General features: G+C 37.9%; 1 protein-coding gene across 2 annotated transcripts in view; it reads left to right on the plus strand.

Annotated features, from left to right (window-relative positions):
• Positions 1–24,466, plus strand: part of VAV3 (vav guanine nucleotide exchange factor 3) — a 149,566-nt gene that overhangs the window by 44,159 nt on the left and 80,941 nt on the right. For both annotated transcript variants that reach the window (XM_079313787.1, XM_079313786.1), the window contains exons 3-10: positions 12,744–12,802; positions 13,481–13,546; positions 15,759–15,867; positions 18,455–18,547; positions 18,645–18,713; positions 21,709–21,812; positions 22,434–22,533; positions 23,842–23,937. In XM_079313787.1, the coding sequence (XP_079169913.1) occupies positions 12,744–12,802; positions 13,481–13,546; positions 15,759–15,867; positions 18,455–18,547; positions 18,645–18,713; positions 21,709–21,812; positions 22,434–22,533; positions 23,842–23,937 (696 nt within the window). The remainder of the gene's footprint in view (positions 1–12,743; positions 12,803–13,480; positions 13,547–15,758; positions 15,868–18,454; positions 18,548–18,644; positions 18,714–21,708; positions 21,813–22,433; positions 22,534–23,841; positions 23,938–24,466) is intronic.

The following is a 24,466-nucleotide window of genomic DNA, read 5'->3' on the forward strand; positions in this document are numbered from 1 at the left end:
ATAAATCTTTTTATGGTTATTAACATTACTAACATTTTATCATGTTGTTTTGTCATGGAAAAGTGGATTCTAGACCAGACATCTGATATAAAATTCTCAATACTGTCTGTCTTTCTATGGAGATTTCCATATAAAATTAAACAAATTGGAATATGAATTCATCTGTTTTTCAGACCATAGAGAGAGTAGTTTTCCTTTATCTGGCAAGCATCTAGCCAAAACTTAGTGAAGGAACTTGAATACTAGAAACTTGAGCATGACATATACTTTGATTTTTTTTTTTTTTTCACTTTTATGAAGCAATTATATTTATTTATTTATTTTTGTTTTTTAAATGAAGGTTTGCCACCCACAACTGGGTGGCATGGATTTGGAACCTGTAGGAGTCACAACCAAACTGATTTAAAATCTTGCCTTTGTCTGTATTATTAATTAGATTAACCATGCTGATGCTGGATGCAGAGTTAAATGGGAGTGCATGAGAATATTTCTATTCAAATTGTGGGGCTTTTAGGTAATTGCTTATGTCTGTTTCTCTTGTGACTAATCCACCTGTGTCTTGAACAGTCTGTTAAATGCTAGAAAAATATTCCATTTTCTGATTTTGTTAACACAGGCTCTGGGCAGCAGAACTGCTGGTTTCCTTCTTCCACCCTTGTCTCTTGGTGCTGCCCTGTGCTCACTCTTGTCTGACACCCAAAGAATTTAATCTGTCTGATCATCCCTACCTAGGCTTTCATCACTTACTGAACTAGCCACGGTCACTATTTATTCCCCACCAGTGTCTTGTCTCCTTTGCTGCCTGCATTCTTTGCCTTTCTCACCCTCTGCCCTGCAGTCTGGTGTACATCCCATCCCCCCAGTGCTTCTTGGGCTTTTTCCATTTATTTATTTCATGTTTGTTTCTGGAGTTTTGTCTCTTGGTTTTGCTAGATGACTGATCCTATTATCCCTCTGCTTATTTAAATACACATTTAGATTTTTCTGTGTAGCAGTTAAACACCCCCTACTCATCAAAGGAGAACTATGGCTCTATTGAAATTCCTGCAAATTCTCTAGAATCTGAATATGAGAGTCTCTTCATTTTTTTCTTCTAAAGAAGAAATATTCGATTTGGTTTCATTGGCTTACTCTTGCATCTTATTCAGAGCATATTTTTGTCAGTGAGAACAGTCTTTGATGCTGTCTAGCACCATCAAAACTCAGAAAAGGAAAAAAGAATTCTTAACACTTCATCAAAATATCAGTGCTATTACCTTTGTCTAAGTGGATCTTCCCCCAAAAATGAAGTTGTGAGAAGGTCTGAAAGACAGGTCTTCATCTCCTGCTGTTGATGTGGATGGAGTGTGTGCAAATAAACCAACAGGGAATGTTGTCAGGATGTTTCTGGCTGTGACTAAATGAAAGGATGTGTCCCCTTTAGGAAAGTGAGCATGAGTTACTGAGCATAGACTTTTTTTCTCCTTAGATATATATTTTTCTGGGAGTCATGAAAGATGCTTTATTGCATTTCTCTATTGAGAATGAAAACCCAAAAGCTGAGTTGTTTTCCAAGTGGTTGCCCAGAAATGGAAAATGAAGGTGAATACAGGTGCTGGTTTAGAGGCCATTTCTTTCAGAAGCTTTTGAGAGAAAGCATTTTTTTGCCCAGTAAAAAAAAGTAGGTGCATGAGGAAATTGAGCTGCTCCCTATGCTAATTTATGGGATTATTTGTAAAAAAAAATAAAAATCCAAAACAAAAAAAATCAAAAATCAGTCCTCTAGTACAATGACAAATATGAAGCTTGTAATCTACATTTACTCACATTAACTTTTGTTTTGCTCAGGCAGTGAAAGTGGTTGCTTTAGTAAGAATGGTACCAGAGTAATGACTGCTGCTTTGCTTGTTTGCAAGTGTAGAACTCCAGCTATGAAGGGGGATTCAGTTATAAATTTGTTTGATAGTGTAAGGTAAAATGTTAAAAGCAAACTCAGTGCTCTCAAGCAAATGTTGTGACTTTGTACCTGGGTTTCAAGGCTGCTTGGCCAGTAGGAGAGAATCCATCTGACAGGATGCCTCAGACCTTATGATGGCTTTAAACTGATCCATCTCAGTTCACTTGGCAGACTAAAGTCTTAAGGGAAAAAAGTGCCCTTTCAGTGCAGCTCCTCATAGACAGAGGAGCCCTGAACTAGCAAGGCAGAGAATGTCAGAAGTCATTTTCCTTGCCTGCTCTGTTGGATCTTAATGAGTTGTAGCAGGAGTTGTTCTGAAGGTGAAGACCCAGTGGTACATGTTCAGAGTGTCACAGGCAGTGGGAAATTGAAGTACATCAGTAATCAAAAATCCACTGAAAACTTGAAATTGTCTGGCAGTAGCCTGGCCTGTTTGTTATGTATGTAATATTTAATTTTGACCAACAACTAGACCTTCATCTTAATATAAAAATCAATAATTATCATTTGTTGCAGGTCTTTGGGGCATTTCTCTATAAGCTACAGTGTGAAAGTATTGGATGAGAGTGGTTTTAATGGCTGTATTATCCTTGGACAGCAATAATTTCAAGTTTCCAAAAGCTAAATCTGTATTTAGACTGTGTCTTGTCCTCATCTCATCCAGACACCTCACAAAACCTCCACTGTGTGTCCTCTGCATGCTGTAGGTACCTCAGCTACAGCAACAAGCTAACAGTGTTAATGCAGCTTGCAAAGTTTCTGTGTTGGTATTTTTGTTCCTTTTGGTGGAAAACATGGATCATATATTTTTATACAAATTATCACAGAGAGAATTCTTTCTTTCTTTGTTCTCATTTACGTTTCATTTGCTTTACAGGTTTGGTTTCAGTTTCCATACCTTGTTTTTTAATTTTTGAGGTAATGTTTTTGTAATCTCAAACCCCTTCAGAAGCTGACTACATTAAGTCTTTTGAATGATATATTTCCTTTTCCTCTAGTGCCTTATTCTCCTTCCTTCAAGTTTCTCACATCTTTCTTCTGTTGACACCTCTCTTATTTCCCATAACTTCAGTCTCCAAATCTTCTGACTTTGCCTATGTCTGCAGATTCTATTTCATGCATCTGGCTCAGTTAAACTGGTTTTGAGGCTGTTTTGTTGCTACTATTTTTGGTATGAGTGCAATAAGGAATTTTTTTTTGCTGTTGGAAATACCTGTGAGCAGTAAAATTAGTGCCTGCCAAGTAAAAAGGAAGATGTGTTGAGGAACACAATTTTATGAAATATTACAGGTAGTGTGGGATAAAATTACAAACTGTAATGCTGAATAGCTTTTTAAAAATTCAGCATTGAGGCTGTTTCAGTGTTCATCAGCTTGTATATATTTTGATCTTGGTTTTAGATTTGAAGTTTGATGTAAAAAAAATGAAGAAGGTAGAGGTGTATTCAGATTGCTGCTGGATATGAATTGCAACTTTCAATTTGAAATCCCCTGCTGTGACATTTGACTCACAGAAATTTAACATTTTAACACAAATAGTGCCTTTCATTGAGACCATAAAATCTATGAAAAAGAGCTAGGAAAATGTTGGTATCAGACAAAGTTTATCTTTCATATTGTATGTTTGATAAAACCACTTATCCAATGCAGGTTAATTGCAATATTCTTTTTTAAAAATTTTATCTCCCCAAAATACCTTTCTACATGGAGTACAAATTATGTGGGAGCCTGTTTTTCACAAAGCATGACCTTTTCTGGTGTGTTTCCTAGGTGCATTTGCTTGCTGTAGGCTGCTGCTGAGATTGACTGGAGCAGGATTAATCACTCCTGGGATATTTGGTTTGATTTGGACTCAGTCTAAATTCATGTCAAGAGTTTCATTGAGCCAATATGTGTTTTTATCATAAGTAGTGAGGACTGGAGATAGTTTTCTCACTTGTTACCAATGTGGGTTGTGTTCAGTCCCATTCCCTTTCACAATTTTTTTTTTTTAAAGCACAACAAATATTTGGAAATATCTATAAACCCTATAGAGTAAAAGTGAGTCCTGTGTGCTCTAAAAGGCAATATTAATGTCAGAGATTACTGCCTCTGCCATGGCAGAATGCCTCTTGATGTGGCAGCTGGGAAATAAGCAGTGGACCTTACCTGCCCTTCAGAATAACATGCTAAGAAATCTCTCTGCTTATCAGTTCTCAAATGTAGCTTGTGACATGACCATAGAGCTGGGTTAGAACAGTGAGTGAAGAGCACAAAGGAGAGGACAAAAGTTTCTGTAATCAGCAGAGCTGTAATTCCAAGAGAGATCTTAATAGTAAATACTTGGTTAATGGTTAATGATATGGTAATGATATGGTAATGGTGGGTATCTCTTGGTTAATGGATGTATGGTTAATGATAGCTATCTCTGGTTTGCTCTTACTTATCGAGGTATCTACATCTAAAATAGATACTGGGATCCCCATCGCAGACTTTAGCAACTCAAAATGTTCTTTTCAACCTCCAGGCAAGTGAAAGCCAAAGAACATTTGAAAAAAACATGTTAAAAAAAGAGAGGAATCAATCTCACTTTTTCTTTAGCTCTGCAGTGGTATTTTGGGAGTGTAGCACATAGGTAATACAACCTGCAAGCTGCTGCATGTTCAAGGCAATAAGACAATAATTAAGTAAAATAAAAACAGCAAGTTAGTTTTTCTCATTCATTTTGTAATCTTCAGTATAAGGATCCAGATCAAGGAGAACTGGGTACAAACATGATGGGAGTGTATTTTTCTGCATATTTTCTTCCACTACTGCAACTGTACTTAGAATTTTTTTTTAAATCTAAGTGAACAGATGATTAGGGAGAAAACCAAACCACTGCTGTTAGCAAGTTTCAATAATAGAAGCTGACAATACCACTTCCGTTGCAGAATGTCTTCTCAAGTTTAATTTTTTTAAATCCCCTATCAAAGCTGCTGAATTTTAAAATGAGTGGAAGACAGTGAAATGTCTGAGTTATGCCATCCTGTGTGCTGCGTATCTTTTTGTAGTGTTGGAGGCAGGTGCTTTTCTGTTGGACCAATGTAGTCCTTTGTCTCTCCTGGTAGAGAGACCTTAGAGTGTGAGACCTGAAAGACTTTTCAGGGGATTTTGTGAGCCACTGTGAGCTCACTGGGAGGTACTGCAGCAAAGAGAACAGCTCACTTCCCTTTGCACTGTAGCAGGGAAATTTTTTTTCTTGCAGAGAATGAGATATACAGTGTGTATTTGTGTCTGATAAATGTTCCCATCTTCATTGGTTGTGTACTGGAGTAAATTCAATTCATGGTTCAGGTGTGACTTGGTACCACTAAGCAAAGCCACTAATTAAACACTAGTTTAATTTGTGTAGTCAGTGGTTAGAGTAAACTCAGAAAAGGGAGAAGTGTGGCAGTGACTGGTTCAACCAAGACAGGAAGAAAAACTCTTCCTCTGCTTTTAGCAGAAGAGAGGAAGAAAAACTCCATTGCACAGCCTCCTCTGAATATTGCTCTTGCAAGGATCAAAACTGACAAATAATCTGTTTAAATATTAAAGTGAAATAACACAGTGGGAGTGAGCAAACCACATGTCACTTAAACTGCAGGATGCATTCCTAAAACACTATTGGAGGTGCAATCAATAATGAATATGTAAGCACTAATTTCCTTCTAAAATGTCTGTATGCCAATTTTAAACATCCAAGGTCACAAGCACCCAAAATTTATACCAAGTGTGCAAACTGGTGGTTGCAGTTCAGAGAATTTGCTTGGTTTTTTCAAAACATGTAAAAATAGTCTTCTGAAGTCTGCTAAAGGGTAGGGGCAAAAGAAATGTAACTTTGGAAAACACACAACACTGATATATATCCTTTCCTATTTAAAAAAACCCCATATGTCCAAAGTCTGGACACCTTTGATAATCTCCCTGTTCAGTCATTAGGGATTTTAAAAAGAATGCATACATTTAGGTTAAAAAAAAACAAACAAAAAACCACCTTGTTTTAAAATATCCTCTTTAAAATGCAGGAAAAAGCCATTTCTTTCAGGATTGATTACTGTTATGACCCATATAAAATATGGTAAAAAAAAAATTATGGTATCATCTGTAAGAATGTTCAAAAAGCATTGAAAGCAAGCACTTGATCAAAGCTGAATACAGCTTGAAGATGCTGTTTCTAAGTATAGGTTATCCTTGTAGTGTTTATTCTGAACGGAGCTGGAATGACTTAATAGCAGATAGGTTTTGCAGTACTGTCCTAGGAATATCCTTTTGTATTTCTCTGCCCTCCATGCAAAACCTGAAATGTATTAAATGCACCAGAAAGGACAAACTCCAATTCCATGTTCAGAAGAACAGCATGCTCTGAGGCAATCTGCACTTATGCTATCAGTTGCAGTGTTATAACACAGCAGTACTTAAAGTAGGGTTGTCATTCTTAAAGCAAGGTCTTAAAAAAGAAATAAAAAGCAAACCAAACAAACCCAACCAAAAAAGCAGCCCCAAACTTACACCCCAGAAGGCATGGTGAGGGCTGGAAGGGATCCAAAGAATCAAAACCATGAGATGCAGGCAGGAAGCAGCTGCTCCAACTCCTTCCCTCCATGCTTGTGCTAGGGAGTCTCAGCCTTGCAGACAAAATGAACCAAGGGATGAGCAGGACTGTGCTGTCTGTGCAGTTTAAGCTTTTTCATTTCCCTGTAAGAACAGAGCCATCTAGGGAATCTTTCTTGCTTTTGGACTAGCAGCTGTTGCCTCGTCTGAGACCTAAAATTTGAAAAATTGAGTTTTAAGCACAATTTAAGAAAATGTACTTGCATTTGTGTCCATTGTTGGATATTGAATAATCAAGACTTGCTCATTATAGTTCTCCATACATGGTATTGAGTTTTACAGATTCCCAGAGAGAGCATTCGGTTTTGGTTTTCCTCCTTTAATGTTTAAGACTCATGAGTGCAGTTCTGTCAGCCAGTCCCTCTGTTCCAGCTCCAGAGTTTGCATGATCAGAGTTATCACTCCTGATAAAAGGAGTAAAATGTTCAGTGTGGAAAGTGGGGTAAATCTTCTTGGCATCAACCTGTCTTTTTGGACATCAGGTCATCTGTCCTCGTATCTTTGAGTGGTTTGTAAAAATTATGTTCTACAAGCTTTGCCTGCCTTCCTGGTTCCAAACTGCCTGTCTCACCTCTCCTCCTTAGAAGACTTAAGAGAAAAAGTTGCATCCTCTGTAGCTGTTGATCCTCCAGGGCTTTTGAAGTCCCAGCGGTTTGCATATCTGTATTTAGCTTATCTGCGAACAGATCGGCAACACCCAGGAGGTTTTTTGTCTTTGCTATTTTGTCCTTGGTTTTTTTTTTTTTTCTTTTTGGTTATTTTTTCCCCCCCTCTGGAGAAACTTTCCTGCCGCTTCATTGTGGAGACTGACACTCGGGAGGATGCATCCTGCCACAGCTGCCCAGAGGAAACGTGCATGACTGCCAAAAACAGCTTCTACAGCACTCATACCCCTGCTGCCTCTGCATGAAAGCATTTGGCACCTGGTTTCAAACCTTTTTTTTTTTTTTTCACGGTTGCTGGCAGGCTCCTGTCCATCACAGACTTGGCTCGGGGTTGTGAATTTCTCTGCCATGGTTTCCTGGGACAGTCGGTCTGTTTTCCTTACTGCTCCTGTGCCAGCGCTAAACCTCGATGGGAAAGAGGGATGAAGTAGCTCTCAGATGTGTTTCCTTAGGGTGTAGTTCAGTGGAAATGGAAGAATGGACATAGACAATGAGAGCCAGAATCAGGATGGCTGAAGGTGATGTCAGTGAGGAAACAGGGCAGCATCCCACAGCTGGGGATCACCCCAGTGGAAAGTAAATTTGTGTCTTTACAGCTAAAGCCTGGATTTCATTACCTGAACGAGGTGAAAATCGGGATATAGCTATATGTGAATCTGTCTGGAACACATCTGATGACATTTCTACCTGCTGGAGGTTTGCAGTCTGTCCCATTCCTGAGGAGCTGTTGGTGCAGGTGCCAATGCTGCAAATTGTCTTTCACATCTTTGTCTCTCTATGGCATTAGTAGAGGCATATTTGCATAGCTGGTATTTGAAATTTGATTTTTGTTTTTAAGAGTCTGTTAGAGGTATCAGTGTGTGAAACAAAGGTTTGCTTTTAGGTCAAGTTTTTTCTTCTCTCTCTCTGGGTTTTTTCCCCTTTTCATTTTAAGGAGTTTTCATTCATTTTGCCTTTTTGAAAAGCTCTCATCCTTTCTCTGTCCCTAGAGGATTGTGGTTTGATTAAAACTAACCTGAACCAACATGGACTACTAACATGGTATCTGAACAAGGCAGATGGAGAGAAAATGTTCAGTTTAACTTATGAACATGCTTTACTTGGAATAATATGCTCATTAGATCAGCAGCTGTGTAATCACCCTGGAGTTGTCTGGCTTCATGTATTTTCTTTTTTTTTTTTTTTTAAACTGTTAACCAAGTAAAATGGAAATGTAGCAGTTCCTAGAGTATAATATTAATGCATATTAATCAATATATATATTTCAACTGCCCCACCCCACTCTGGGCCAAATGAAGTATTGATCTTGGATTGTCCAGAGCCTGCTAAACTCTACAGCAGCAAAAGGTAAACCTTTCTTAGTGTAAGTCATTTGAGAATATATTTATGTATAGCATTTTCATCTTATCTCTGAATGAGAGACACAAAATGATGTTTCTCTTTCCCCTCCTCCTCACCAGGCTGGTGAGTGAGTGAAAACAGCTTCATGAGAACTCACTAGCATGTAGGCATGACTGGCAGTTCTGGCTTTAAAGTGTCCTGGATGTGTGGCACATAAAATTGGCCTCCTAAGAGCCCCACCCCATGATGCAGAGGATGTATGATGTGTTCTCCAGAAGCATTGGACTTCTGTATGCATTGGCTTTTTATTTTTTGTGATCTGCTCAGAGTTCTGACTTTTACCATACTTTGGGAACACACATCCTAATTTAAGTGCCAGCATGGAAGCAACTACTTTCTTGATCTAACCACAAGTGAGTCTTTCTAGGTTTTATTGGCATAAGCCAATTCTTGCCATCAATATTTGTTGATCACTTAACATTTGCAGTTTAGGTAAATATCAGAAATATAAATTTGATTATAGTCCTTACAGGAGCTGTCAGTAGCATGGAATTATTGCTTGTTTGGGGAGACAGTGAGTTGCAAAATTATGTACTTCTGTTTCTTCTAAAAGTGGAAATGTACTTTAAAAATATACTTAATCTATTCTTCAACTGCATGATTTGCAGTTCTTCTTTGTTCTTCTTTTTAAAGAAACAAGATTAAAAAGAGACACCACTAAAATACTTTAGAAAGGGACATTTTCAACTTAGACATGCTACTGCTGTGGGAAGTAGTAAAATAGTCCCTCTAGTGTACTGCTGCTGTAAGCAGGCACAGGAATATCTGATATGATAAACTGAAGAGCATGTCTGCAGGAAATTACAAAATAATATCTTGGCAGGGCATATTAAAGTACTTACATAAACTGGAGAGTTTGACCTACAACTCTGAGTCAAGTCAAGCCATAATAAATAGCAAGCCAGGAAAAAAAAAATGCTGTTAGAGTTCCTAATGAGGTAAAGAGTTAATGCACAGTGTGAGACCATTGCTCTTGCCAGCAGTGCCTGAAACATGAATGAGGAGCAGAGCCACTCAGCAGGGTGTGGGCTGAGGTGTGCTTCCTCTTCCAGCACTGTAGATTTGAATTTCGTGTCATATTTTGCATAAACTGGTGATGTACTGAAAAACAAACCTGGATGTTCACATCCTGAAGTGAGTGTGGCTTTGATGTGACTTCTAAAGACCTGCTTAACCTCTGTCTCATGGTGTTAGGCAGTGCAAAGGAGCTGTACTGGGCTGGTGCAGTGAGGCTTCCTTTTATTCCTGGAAGCCTCTTGCTGATATCTCCCAGTATCAGATTGCTTGCAGGCAAATGCAGAGTTATTGAGCTTTTCAGTGTGAAGGAATGTAGTCATTCTGGGATGTGTTAGAGTATAAATGTTTCTTTTTTTGTGTGTTGTAGCTGGCCAGAATGTCAATTTGGAGTCTTTACTCAGTACCTATTTTTACTGACTGTTCCTGGTGGTAGTGTGTATGCAAAGCTCTGCAGCCCTTTGGACATTTGTTTGTTGCACAGCAGCACCAGGCATGGAATCTCTGTTGTTCTGGACTTTGTACAAGCAAGGAGGGCTACTTTTGTACTTAAACTAGGATCTAGTTAAGCCTCATTCAAATTACAGGAGCATCTGTCAGAGTCATGGGGTGATCATTTAGGGTTAAATGCAAAATGGGATTAAAGCTTTACTGAAAGGAAGAGAGCAAAGCAAAAAAAGCACATGCAAAGTGCTAAATTGAATGTTAGAGACTTTAATGTGCATAGTACATTGTAATTTTGGAGTTCAGGATTGCACAGTACTATAGGTTCCCTCATATTAATTGTATGGGGCTTCAAACTAGCACTGTTCTGAAAAATTTCTGAGTCTTTCTTTTGTCAGGTATTGAAAATCAGACATTTTACTGCATTTAAGTTTGTTTTTCTGAATGGCTATTGAAATTGCTTGTTTATCAGACAATTTAGCCCGGACATAAGTGCAATCATCCCCATAGACCTTGAAATTTGGGAACTCTTAGTTGTTTCTGCAGTGTCTCAGAAGCAAAGAACTGAAATTTCAAGTGGAAGGAGAAGCTTGCTTTGCCCCACCTTTTGTTGGAGCAAACACAAATTTCCAGGTATATGATATTGGAGTAGTGTGCTGACCAGCAGGGGTAATTCCACGTGTGATTACTGGTGTAAGTATTCTAACATTTTTCTCAGAATTCTTTAGGGAAACCACAACTGCAAGAAAAATGCCTCTCAGTAGACATGGTTCTGTTTCTTGACAGCACTGTTTTAAGGTGTGGCTTAATAGGAGTGGTTCAATGGGTAAGCATTATCTTTTATTCTGTGCAAGTTGAATCTGTGTTCTGATCTTTACTAGAGACTGGAATGCTTAATGGTTTCTGTTCTAAGAGCAGGGAAGATTCCTGTAGTGTTCTGTCATCTCTAGTCATACAGTTCCTTTCTCTGGCCTTCTCTCTCTGCATTTTCTGGTAAATGCTTCTCTGGTTTCCCCAGTGGGTGTGGGTGTCATCGTGGGCCTCTGTGCCCGCCCCCTCCAAGTTTTCACATCAGTTCCTGAAAAACTTTTTCTATTCCTCTTATTTATAAATCTTACTTTGGTTTATGTTCATATTGATGGCTCTAAAATGTAACTTGGCAGTACATTTTGGGAATAATGTTTGCTATTACCTGCCTAAAAGTAATAGTACTACTGTGTAGTAATACTACTGCTATTTTATTTTTTTTTTTATTTATTTATTTTTTTAAAATCTTGAAGCAGCTGTAATTAGCTGTGAAGAGTAAGCCATATGTCTACTGGGTTTGATTATGCTAGATAAGTGAGAATCCCTCTAAGGAAAAGGGTCTGCGTGGGTGGAATAGTTTGCAAAAGATTTTTTGTATGCTGGGAAATGTCATGTTGAAACAAGTAAGGGATATTCAGTTCACCAGACTTGCCCCTCTTTGTTTGGAGAACCATTAATCCTCCTGTGATGCTGCCAATCAGTGCCCACCCGTGTGTCAGGACAGGTCATTTTGCCACTGAATCCCACAGCATCTTGTCTCAGTGCTCCTTGCAGCCCTGTGCTGGGATTCTTGCACGTGTGCAGGGGCAGCTTCTGGTCTGCTATGGAAATCAGAACTCCTCTGCAACAGTGAGACTTGTTAAAGGAGTCTTTTTTTCCCTTTTGACCTTTTAATTAATGTGAAATAGTTTTAAATTAATTTTGTCATTTACTCAATCAACTTTTATTCATAATTTCTAAAGCTTATTCTAGACCATATTGCATTTCTTCTGTTTAGAGAGGAAATATGTACCCCCATCTTTGATTATGTTAATGGCATATTTATTTGTTTTTATTATTTTTTGCCTGTAAGGCAAAACGAGATTTTTTGTTTTTTGGCATTCATTTTCACAGTAGCTTAAATGGACTCCAAATATTGCTTTCACAGGATTAATCTAACATTGGTTCTTAATTTTGCTCAATTGCCTATGAAATATGGTTCACTATGGAGGCTTTGTAACTTTCAGTTTAAGCTGTAGTTTGTGATATTTCTCTGTGGTTTTTACTTTGTCATTTCCCTGTGTAGACATGCAATTTTCTTTCCTTTGAGAGATGCACTTTTAGCTCTCTTTTATGGCTGTAGTAATCTTGTAATTAGAACTTCAAAAATAAACAACTGAAATTATAGAGTTTATTCCCAAATGTCGAAATGTAGAATTGCCGAACTGATTTTTTGTAATCCTGCTGATAAAAACCTTTGGAGATTTCAGCTTAACACGGGTTTTGATTTGAAAAGATACGGGGTGAAACTTCTGAGGAGCTCAGGGGGAAGCCTTGTCACTGGCAGTGTGAAGCTCAGGCGGGGTTTGTCGCTTTGGGTGTTTTTCTCTCTCCGGCGAGTAGGAGACTCTTTTTTATCCGAGTGTGAGTAAATCGCTCCCTCTGCTGCCCGCCGGGCGCCACAGCGCAAACCTGCTCCGAGCAGCCTGCAGGACGAGATTCCAGCACCATTCCCTCCACATCCAGCCGCAAATCCTGTCTGGCACAGCCCCATGTAGTCCCTCTTTATATAATTTGATTTGCTGATAACGTAACAATAAGCGACAGAATGTTTTATCGCCTCTATTCTCCGGCTAATCCTAGTTTCTGTTTCCCTCTCTGCAGGTGATAGAAACACTTTCAAAGCTGTCCCGCACTCCTATTGCACTAGGCACAGGAATAAGGTATGGTATGTTAGGAGAGGTGAGTTCTGCTTCCTGGAAAAGTTGTTAGAGGCAGTACAGGCTGTGCCCCCACTAAGAACTTCTGTGGCTGCAGCCAGAGTGGCAGGTGGGCAGCTGAGCAGGCTCTGAGCAGCCACAAAAGGAATCTGCTGCCTCTGGTACACTCTGGAGGGCCTGAGTTTGTGTACTGCTCATGCTGGAGCAGGAGGTGACCAGAGGAGCAGCTGGTACTGCAGAACTTGTGTGATAATCGTGACACAGGTCAAGCTGATGCAGTGATGATTTATGTAAAGGCAAATCTGGTCTCTCTTCTTCGTTGCTTCTAAAATAATCAGCAGATTTGGCCAAGATTGGGAGATTCTTGTTTTCAAAAAGAAACCAAAAAACCCCCAACAAGACCTAACCTGAAAGTTTTGATGATTTTTTTCAATTGAAAATGTCAGTGATGTAGTAGTGGTGATTCATAACAACACTGTCCAGTAGGATTTTTATTATATTAAGTGTCAATCCACATAACAAAGTATAAATATACATATACTGCTCATCAAAGAAAGGGGGGAACATGTAAGCACATCAGTATACAATAATCTGTATGAAGATTTTGGAAACCAAACAGAAATCCACTATATGTCTAGGATAGTGGTATCTGTAATTAATGCTACTTTTTTTTTTCTATAGGCCCTTCCCTACAGAAGAAAGCGTTGATGATGAAGATATCTACAAAGGTCTTCCCGATTTAATAGAGTACGTTGTAAATATATTAATTACAGATTTTCTCTTTCAGTTGCATTTGTTTGTATTGTATTGTAAAAGACATAGTTTAAATAAAAATAGGATATTTATTTAATTTTTAAATACCTTGTTAGTTATTGTGCTGACCAGGAAGAATTAATTATGAATATTTATTTGAATGATTATGATACATTTATGTACGTAATGCAGCATGTTTCATAGAGGGTGCTGGCAGCAAAGTAAATAAAGAATGCATTTCTAAGTTACCTGTCAGTACTATGAGAATGTTTTCAGAAGATTGCAATGTCACTTGCAAGGGACTCAAGGAAATTGTCTTGAACTTGCAAAGAAAATGCATTCAAGTGGATCTTTTCTCTAAAGTCAGTGAAATTCTTAATGTGAGTGCATTTACCTCTTCTGGGTAAGTGTTTGCAGGATTGTCAGGATACCCTTGTGTCCTATGGCTGGGGTCTCTCAGGATCCACAAGGAGTCATGTTGGACCAGAGCTAGGTCAGGGCTCCCTGTTCCAAGGCTCACAGTCTCCAGCACTCCTTGCATGTCACTTGCTGCAGTGTGGGAAAGAAGCTGCTGTTCACTCCAGGGATTTGTTTCTTCAGTGCCTATAAAGAAGGGAAACCTCCCATGATTGGCATTGCTCAATTTACCACTTTCCCTGCAAAGCTTGTCCTTGTCTCTGCAGCTGGCTGACTGTCTCAGAGATAATTGCTTTTCACTCTGTCAGAAGGGAGGAGTTGCAGTCTCCTCTGAGACCCAAGTGAGCAAGAGGTCATATCCTTATCTCTTAGATGTGGTGGCATTATAGCTGTTTGAAAATAATATTTCCACCAGTTGGTAAATGGATATGTAAATTCAGCATTGTGCAACAGTCTTTCATAAAAAAAAAAAAGCTAACAAATCATACCAAATAAATTAATTCGTAGCTCTTCTTGTGCAACAAATTATGAATATTATTAATGGAAATTTAATAGTTGTATGCTGTCTTGATTGTGGAAGAAGCAATTCAAGAGTAAGAAATAAATGTGCCAGTAAATGATGCAAATGGCCCACATTTTTTAGTTGCCCTCAATTATTAATAAGTTTATTTGAAGTTGATTTAATTGTCCCTGAGTTTAAATGGTGTCTAAAGAATTTAAAATTGATTTAAGTATTTTTGTCAGAAAGAGCTGTAGTTGTTAAATGCTTTTCTTCTTGCTCTGCCTTTTTGTCAGCTTTTGCTCCCTGGAGCAGAGGTGGTAGAATGGAGTGTGTCTCCTGCATCTGACAGCTGCCAGTGTTTAATGTGAAGTGCCAGCACACCATCCCTGCTGGTGGGAGCTGGAATGCTGGATTCACCTGTTGGTTTTTACTCTGATTTCACTGTTGTCTTCCAACAGGAAAAACCTCAAGATTGTCAGCATATCTGATCCAGTTTTTGTATTGTTATTGTGACTTTACTGTTTTCAATATCTTTTGGAATGCTTTTATAACATACCCTAAGAAATAGGGGTGAAAGACATGATGTGCTTGATACAGTCTTAACACAAAGCCTCTAGCAGGGCTGACTGTAATGAAGCTGAATTAGCTGAGGGTAGAGTAGAGCACTGACTTTCTTCTTTATTTCTGCAGTCTGGGTAATTGGAGGGCACCATTTGAGTGTACCTGATTTTGTTGAACTGTCTGATTTTCAGTTTAATCGGTTCCTTTTTTTTATTTTTTATGTAGCTGAAGGTTGCACAAGATGATCCAAATTCTGGTTTATGATATGGAGGTACAGTGCCTCTGGCTCTGCAGTCTTTGGTGTATCTTACCCTGGATAGTCCTTTCTTCAGGCAGGAAGAAGACAATGTCACATCCCAGTGTAGTGGAATGCCAGGCAACTCCTCTTCACTGGATGTGGTGGGAAAAGGGTCAAGGAGAAGAGGGCAGCTGGACTGTAGCTTGTGACAAAACTGTCCTGAGGTGTTGCTTTTGCTGCTGGATTAGTTCCCATGTAGCTCTAAATTCATGTAGTCTTCAGTATTGAGTTGATTTTGTAAAATTTATTTTAAATAAATTGAGAAAAGAAAATTAATTAATGGATTTAATTTCCCTTAATGTGTTATTTTCATTAGATATTCTATTAATTAATAATCTGTTTGTTTACTGTAGAAACTTCTGTAAGTAGTCCCTTGCAGAGCTGGTGGTACTTTGTGCTGCAGTTTTTTTCTTGTCTTGTCTTTTCAGTGAAACTGGTGTTGAGGAAGATGAGGAGTTGTATGATTGTGTCTATGGAGAAGATGAAGGTGGGGAAGTTTATGAAGACCTAATGAAAGATGAAGCAGCACAGCAACCTGTATGTTTTCCAGTTCCTAGCTGCTTTGGAACAATAGCAGTTAACTTTTTCAAAGTTGAAATGTCTTTATAGATAGTTTCAGTGACACTCCTGCTCAGCTGCATCTGGAGTTGTTACATGCAGAGCATAATATCCTATGTGAGACTTTGCAGGCTGTTTGGGTAAAGGGGAAAACTTTATGGTAAGCTTTAAAAAAAAAAGTGATTAAAAAATGTAATACAGTAATTACTTTGATAATTTTGTGTAGTAAAATTTACCAGCTATTTTAAGAGCAGTTAATTGAATTGCTTACTTGAAAGTGTCCTACCTCCAAAATTTTTATAATTTTGTGAAATTATTGTGTATAATATTATTTCAGCCATAGTTTGGAAAACTAGCCTAACAAGGACAACTGAGAATTGTTTCCAAGTAATGAATTTCTTGCTTATTCAACCATGTAGATTGCTGATCATTAGGTTGCCATTATGTTGCAAAGTAAACTGTTCCACTGAGTTTTCTCTAGGAGTAGCTGAACTTCAGAGGCACCTTTTCTTACCTGTACTGGTAGCACACATTATTTCTTATTCCCTCTTTCCTTTTTTTAATTGCACTCAAATTCTAGATGTTTGTGGTGTGGATAGAAAAACTGATATGTCAATTTCTGCTGAAGGTGTCTGTATTAGTGATCTCTTTGGGTTAGGTGAGCACAAAACTGAGGTGAGAGATTTTAACTCGAATGCCAGGATTTGTTTGCATTGCTCATATGAGTATTGGTGGACTACAAACACCCACATTTTGCAAATGCATATAAACTATTGAGTACAGCCTCTGTAATGGGGCACATACTGCAAACATTTTGGGCAGTATTGAGCTTAAGGTAAAAAATAACTGAAAGTCTAAATTATGTCAAATTCTAATACTTTATGGGATTAACTAACTACAGTTAATTGTGACAGTGTCTCCTACTCTGTACAGAAGAATTTGGGAAGAAATGATAGTTTTGAGATGAGGGTGACCATGATGATGTTCACAAAGCACAACTCTTCTGATAAGACTGTGTTTTTGCAAAATGGTTACTTGTGTCTGCATCTGATAGATGGACCCTTAATGATCATTGTGGAAAATGAAGAACTGCACAAACTGGGTTTTCAAGAGTAGTTTCTGAGATTGCAGCACCTGGAAAGTGAGAGTGAGAAGCTGTGCTCTGCTTGTAGGAACTGGTTGTAGTTAGAGACAGAGAAGGGTGAAGGAGATCAGCCAAAGCAGTGACCAAGATTTATGTACCCATGTGATTTGCAACTTGGAATGTAGTTGAGGTGGCAGGAATGTTTCCCACTCTAAGGTGGCCAGGCTGTATAGGAGCTGTGTGTGGCTCATGGAGAGTGTAAGTGGGGCTTACTCTGTGCTAATATACATATATATATATATATATATATATATATATATATATATATATATATATAACATACCAGGAGCTAAATGTTAAAATTTCAGTCTAGAAATTCTGCTATTCCTAGAGGAGGAAAGTTTTTTGTTCAAAAGCTGAAAGTGTTTTTTTCTGAATGGAAAGAACAATAATGCTAAATTTCTACTCCTGACTCTCCCTGTATGTGGACAACCTCTAATCATCTGGTTTATGTGCAGCATAGGAATTCTCTACACTGGATACAATCAGGGATATGCTGAGGGATGTTGCAATAGACTTCAGAAAGGATATTGTGGTTCTGTTGCTTGTTAAGATGCCTCTTATTGTTGTTGGAGAAAACATTTGGGATTAGTTAATGCATCTAACTGCAAGCACCTATCCAGTTACTGTGTCAAACCTCCACACTGACCACTCATATCTCCACATCTTCTGTGCCTTGCTTGACATGAGCAATTCCATATCACCTTCTTGTATTTACTCTTTTACTTGAAATAGGATTTTATTGAAGCTGTAATGCTGTAAATCCTATCTTGGGCAAGTGTGCTTGTAAACTATTTTTATAGAGTCATGTAATTACTGATAATTACTTCCATGTCCAATGAGTCTGGTGGTTTCCATGGAAAAATTCCCATATTCTTGTTGGAGACACACACATCCATATGTGAGAGTTGAACTTTGAGGTCACTGCACTTCTTGATCTGAGGCCATATTCCTGTTGTGTCTGAAGAGAAAGCTCCACTTGAGAAATAAAAGGGGGAAAACTGTAAATAAGTATGAGAATAGACTAAATCCAATATTTATGGCAATGCAAAGTCACTTACATGATTTAGCCCCATTATGTTTAATAGAATTATTAACTGCTGAGTATATTACATAAGATTTCTCAGTCTGGATGTAAATTAAATGTGACCTTGTATTTCAGCTTCCAAAGTACATGCTGATACTTCAGTGTTTTATGTCTAAACATTAACTTTTCATATTACTTTGTTTTTTATTTTACTAAAGTCATCAGCTAATTGAACATAAAATATTCTTGGTTATTGCTGTCATCTTCGGAGGCTGCAGTACTCAGAGAATTTCAGGAAGCAGTTATCCTAATTGTGTAATTCTAAACAAATAAAGCCATTTGTTATCCATTAGGTGCCTGTTAATGACTTAAACTTGACTCCATTGTAATTGCAGAAATGTCCTGAAAATGACATAAGAAGCTGTTGTCTTGCTGAAATAAAGCAAACTGAAGAGAAGTACACTGAAACTCTGGAATCGATCGAGAAAGTAAGATGCTGCTTACAGACTTGTAACATGCATTTTTGCAGCACTCTGGAAGATAGAATTACAACAGCCAATGTATATACAATGTTTTTTCTTTCAGTTTTTCATGGTGCCCTTGAAAAGGTTTCTGTCAGCATCAGAGTTTGATACTGTTTTCATCAACATTCCTGTGAGTAATTGCATATTTAATGGACAGATATGAGGTTCATAGATAATTGTGATATATTCGTGTATGTGTTAATGCACAAAATGATTATTTGAAATACAATGCATGGCGAGTTTATGTTAGTTTTGTTGGTTATGTTACTTGGGTTAAAAAAATGTGAACTTCTAATTTTTTTTTTTTTTTTGAGGGAATAAGGTAAGATAAATAGTATTAGCATGTGAGATAATGAATTGTTATAAACTGGAGTATTTTTGATCCTTAAAAGCTGATAAATTCTAAAAATGGATTATTTTCGAATAAATACTGATATTTTAATGATGGTACAGAGTTGTGACTACTAAGTTACCTAGAAAATCCTTTGTGAACTATCTAGGAAACCTCCTATTTGACTGAAACAATAGTGGTTCCTGTGATTGCTACTTTGTGTCATTTATTTTTGGCTTAATCAAAACAATATGAAAATTTACATATATTTTTGGTTGATAAGTGTTCAGCATGTCTTTACTCTGTCTGACTTGAAAGGGAGACATCAGAAATGTTCTAAAGCCTCTCTCAACACAGACAAATGAAAGCAATGTTCTTTTATGAGGCCTTTGTAAAGAAAGGGTCCCCAGAGTGTGGCCCATGGGCCACATCAAACTATTATTTCTTATAAAATATCACCTCTGGCTTGGCCATCTCTGGCATGTCCAACAGGCTCTCAGGATGCAGGAGGTGGTGTTGGGGGTTTTATTTTATTCTGTGAGATCATGGCCTGTCTGTAAAAATGTTTTGGTTGCTGTTCCAGCATCATGCTGATAGAAGGTGAGTTATTATAGGGATAATACCTGACCCCTTGCCATATTTTTCCCTCTGTGAAATTTTCACTCTGCCTCTTAATTGCTATCACATCCTCCACTTCGAATATTAGTCCAAAACACTGTCACAGATATCAGTAACCAACTTGTCTTCTTGAATTGCATCAGCTCCCCACAGAGATCCCTTTGCTTTTGAAAACAAATTTACATTCTGTCCTGCATTAGTATTTCTCATTGCAAATAAATCCATGATGTGCCCTAAGTTACTGTAAACCTCTTTCCTAAGCTCTGTGTGCCCAGGAATATTGACTTATTTTTATTGAAAGACCTAATTCCAGTCAATGGAAATACTGCACAAAGGTACAGAAGGGGCTTGAATGCTTTAAGCAGAAACAGGGAGGTCAGCCCACTCACTGCTAGTTAAAGGGTTGCATGGGATCACATAAGATTAAAAAGAACAAAACCTGTTTATTTTAGACCAGTGAAACAGGTAGTAAACTTACATTTGGGTTGTTTTATTTTGCTTTTTGTTGTCAGCATTCAGTATTCTGCTGTTACAATATGCTGCTTATTTCCAACTCCAGGAGCATTTCAAAGGCATCCAATAACCTTAAAAGAAACACAGGACTTGCCTAAGCCAAAAATATTTTCAAAGGCTTTGTCTGCTCAGACCTTGTCTGTGTGGCAGTTCCTCAGCAGGAAGGCTGGAGGGCAGTGGAAGCTTGTTTTAAACTAAAAATAGCTGTCACACAGAGCTCTGCAGAGAAGTGAGATGTGAAGAGCAAGTGCTGTGTTCTCAGAACAGAATGGATTTTCTTCTGTTAAGGGGTTGTGGTGAAGGATTTTTTCCTTAGGGTGATGTTATATTCCTTAAATAGACTCTAAAAGATGCTTGCTAGATCAACTGCTGATATCAAAATACTTCATTTTGAAGAAAAAAACCTCCAAACCAATTACCCCAAATTACCATTCTAAAGAGAGTGCCCTAAGTTATTTTCTTTAAATTGAATGTGTGACTCTATATTTGTACCTGTATATGTCTGTCTACATTTTATATATATGCATTTGTATGTATGTCTATGTGTGCACCCATATATAAATGCACCTCTGCATGCCTGTGAATTATTTATACAAACATACAGAAAGAGAGATGAAAGTACATGTAACAGATACTGAAGTGTTGGAACATTCATTAACTTCAAATGATGTTAACATCAGGTTAGTTTAAAACTTGATTTGAAGTAGAGATAGAAACCCAGAGAGACCCATAGTCCCCTTAGCATTCAGCTGTTTTTCTGGGTGTTGCTTAGCTGAGTCCCTGTGTGCTCCTTACAAAAATGCTCCTGTTCCAATACATTAATTTCTGTAATAATGTCTGTGTACTGTAACTTAAGGTTCTGAGGATAAGGCCATGCAGTTGCTAGCAACTAAATTTGATCTGTTTCAAGATTCTGCACCCTCATCAGTGATGTGATTTACCTTGTATGTACTGTTAGTTTTCATCAGTGTGAAGTGAAACTTTTTAACTTAGTTGATGACTAAATATTGGACATTATTTTTGTAGTATATAATTTCTTTACCCAGGTTTTCAAACTTCTTATCCTGTTTTGACTTAATTTATTGCAAATTCTCTGACAGTGTCCATACAGTGTTAAGGCTGATGCAATCTCCTATAGTTTATGTATGATAGTATATAAGCAAGGAGAGCTGCAACAGTAATCAAAGAGCAAATCTTCCTGCAATACTCTTTTCTTTCTCTCAGACAATAGGTGAGTGCTGTATCAGGAAACTCATTATGATTGCAGTTAATTTAGCATTAGGACATCACTAATTGACCAATGTAATGTACAGAACTAATTTTTCACAGCTCAGGGACAGGAATCATTACTTCAGCTTGTCACTAAAGCATTTACTTGACTTGCTTAATTTAAAAATTATCATTATAGAATAAAGGTGAATTAACAGTGCATGTTTCAAGCATGAATAAATTAGTCGCCAATAGGTAGTTCTTGGAGTTTAGTTTTTCTTGTTGCAGCATAAAGTTGTGCCAAACCTTGAAATTAGATTTTACTCTCAAATGATCTGTCTTCCAATTTATTGAAATTATTGGGTCTAAAATAAAATAATTTATTTTTATATTCTAAGCTTTAAAGCCATTCTGTTTTTACAAAGCTCTTCCCCTCCCCATTACTGTTTTTAAGGATTTGGTGAAAATTCACAGGAATCTTACACAGGACATCAATGATTCCATTGTTAACAAAAATGATCAGAACCTATATCAAATTTTTATTAACTACAAGGAAAGGTAAGATTTAAGCACTCTTACTAATTGTGCCAATATGTGTTCAGTTTGGTATTTTACTGTATTTTTGTTTGATGAATATTTCTGAAATGGGATTAAATTCAAAGTAAGTATCCTTATCAAACTAGTTTTGGTGTTTTGAGCCTGGAAGTCAAAATGCAACCTATTGTTTTATGGGCCCCCCATCTTGCTAGCTCAACTCTGGCAATATCTTTACTACGAATTCTTTATAAGGATTCTTTATAAGGATGTAATTAATCCTATTAAGCCTGTGTTTCAGAATTTATTTCTTATAACCTTGCAAGTTTACATTGCTGAAAACACCACAGACTGTCCTGTTCAACAGAAGTTTACTGCTTTTTAATAAATTCTGTATTTATAATATTTATATATATGTGACTATTAAAGGAAGATGCAATGATTTTAGACCATTTTGAAAGTAAAGCAAAACTGTTCTCCTGAATAGTCTTCATTCATTCATTCTGCTCATTGAGCATATGGATAAATTCTATCCTTGCTTATATAGGCATTGCTCCTTTTGAAACAATGATTATGAAAAAATAATCATGGATTCTTCTTAAATAAATGAGAATTCCTTTCATTCTTTCTCTTGCTTTGATTTAGGTTGGTTATTTATGGACAGTACTGCAGTCAAGTGGAGATAGCGATATCGTGCTTGGACAACATCTCTAAGACAAAAGAAGATGTTAAATTAAAGTTAGAGGTATCAGTATTTTTTAACATGTATATATATACTCATATTATATATACCATGTGTTTCTGTGACTATGTCCTGCTTTCATTGAAGTAAAAACCTTTATGATGATGAAGCCAGCTGGACTGAGTGAATGTGTTTCCCTTCATTCTTTTGGAGTCTCTGATAAATGAAAATGTGCTGCCTGTAGAAGAGTGCACATCCTGGTTCTGAAGTGAAGGGAGTTTTGCCACTGACATTAGTAGGGTTAGGGCTTTTCTTTCAGGAAGTGACCATCAGTGGTACCCTTCCATTTCTCAGCATATCTCAGCTGGAATGCAGAGCTGCAGGATCACACAGGCTGGGAGGGAGCTGTAGTCTGAACAAGCTCGTGTCCCACAGCCTCAGGGCTGTCTGCCATCACCCCCTCCTTGCTGCAGAGCTGCTGCCCACCTGCTCAGCCTCAGGGCCAGCAGGAACCTGCCTAGTGCCTGCCAGATGAGGGGCTTCATCTTTGCCTTTTGCCTTCATGTCAGCTTTGTGCTGGGCCTGCCCTGAGGAGCGTCAGCTGCACCCTGTGCAGTCTGCAGCCTGCTGTGGCTGTCCTGTGTCACCCTGGGACATCCTGGGGGTCACCCTGTGGATCATTGCCAATGGCACTGAAGAACTCTGTCTGGAGCTCTAGGATGGTGCAGGACACATCAGTCACTGCACTTTTGGAGCCTCATAATCCAGTCAGGTTTTTACAGACCTGGGGCACAACATCCCAACCTGGATATTACTGTGCTGTGAGAGATGAAGCCTTGGACAGGTCAAGGCAGGTTGTCCCCACCCATTCACAGATCTAACCATTTCATTGTGGAAAGCAGTCAAGTAGGTCAGGCATTGATTTACCTGTGTTAAATCCTTGCTGGAGATTCCCATACACCTTCTTCATGTGCCCAGATATTGCTGCCAACAGGACTTACTCCACAATTTTTGCAGTGAAGTGCTAAAGTGAGACTGACTGGCCTGTGGTTTCCATGATTACCTTTTACTTGTTTCCCCCCCATAGGAATATATGTTTTTATTTTTTTTAAGCTGTACAGAATGCCTAAATTCCGTTGCCTTTGCTCTACTCTCTTATGCATGTTGAAACATCTAACAAGTGACTAAATGAAGCCTTTTTTTTTCATTATTTTGGTATTGCCATATCAACTGTTTTTCTTCATTTTGTTGATACCACTTATAATAAGCTTAATATAGTTGTTTATTTGGCACTGAATTTTCATATATATCACTTGAATAGGTTTAATTTCTAGCTCTATTGTATCATTATTTTTTTCTGCTTTGATCTAGGAATGTTCCAAGAGGGCAAATAATGGGAAATTTACATTGCGGGATCTCTTAGTGGTTCCAATGCAAAGAGTGCTAAAATATCATCTACTGCTCCAGGTATTTTATTTTTGAAATTTAAGGGGGATGAGAGCAAAACTGTGATTGTCTGTCATCAGTGGGTTGTAAAAATGAAAGCTAAATGTCTTTATCAAAGGAAGGTGATTGACGCTTCCCTAGATATGTTACGAAATAAAATTCAGTCAAGTGCAGGATTTCTCCCAGAGATCATTTCTTAGAGCTGAGGCATATCTGGGGAAAATCGAATAAAACATGATTGTTTCCTTAGTCTTTGGACCTTTTGTTGTTGGTGTGTTTAAAATGGTTTGTAGTACCACACTATAATCGTGGTACATGGAAGTGTGAGCCATTACTCCCCCAAAAGAGCAAGCCATACATACACCATACTCTTAAGATACTTCTTTGCTGTCATAAATTGCAATTAAGCTGTATTTATTTTGAAATGCTTCTTGTTATAACCCACAAAGCATTAGCTTTTGCAGTTAGTCCTGTAATAAGGGTGGAGAGTCTTATAAATTTAATTTGATAGCTGTGCCAGGAGACTCATTAGTTCAGCTGCAAAGAAATG

The sequence above is a fragment of the Erithacus rubecula genome, assembly GCF_903797595.1.
Source record: "Erithacus rubecula genome assembly, chromosome: 10".
In the NCBI taxonomy this organism is placed as follows: Eukaryota; Metazoa; Chordata; class Aves; order Passeriformes; family Muscicapidae; genus Erithacus; species Erithacus rubecula.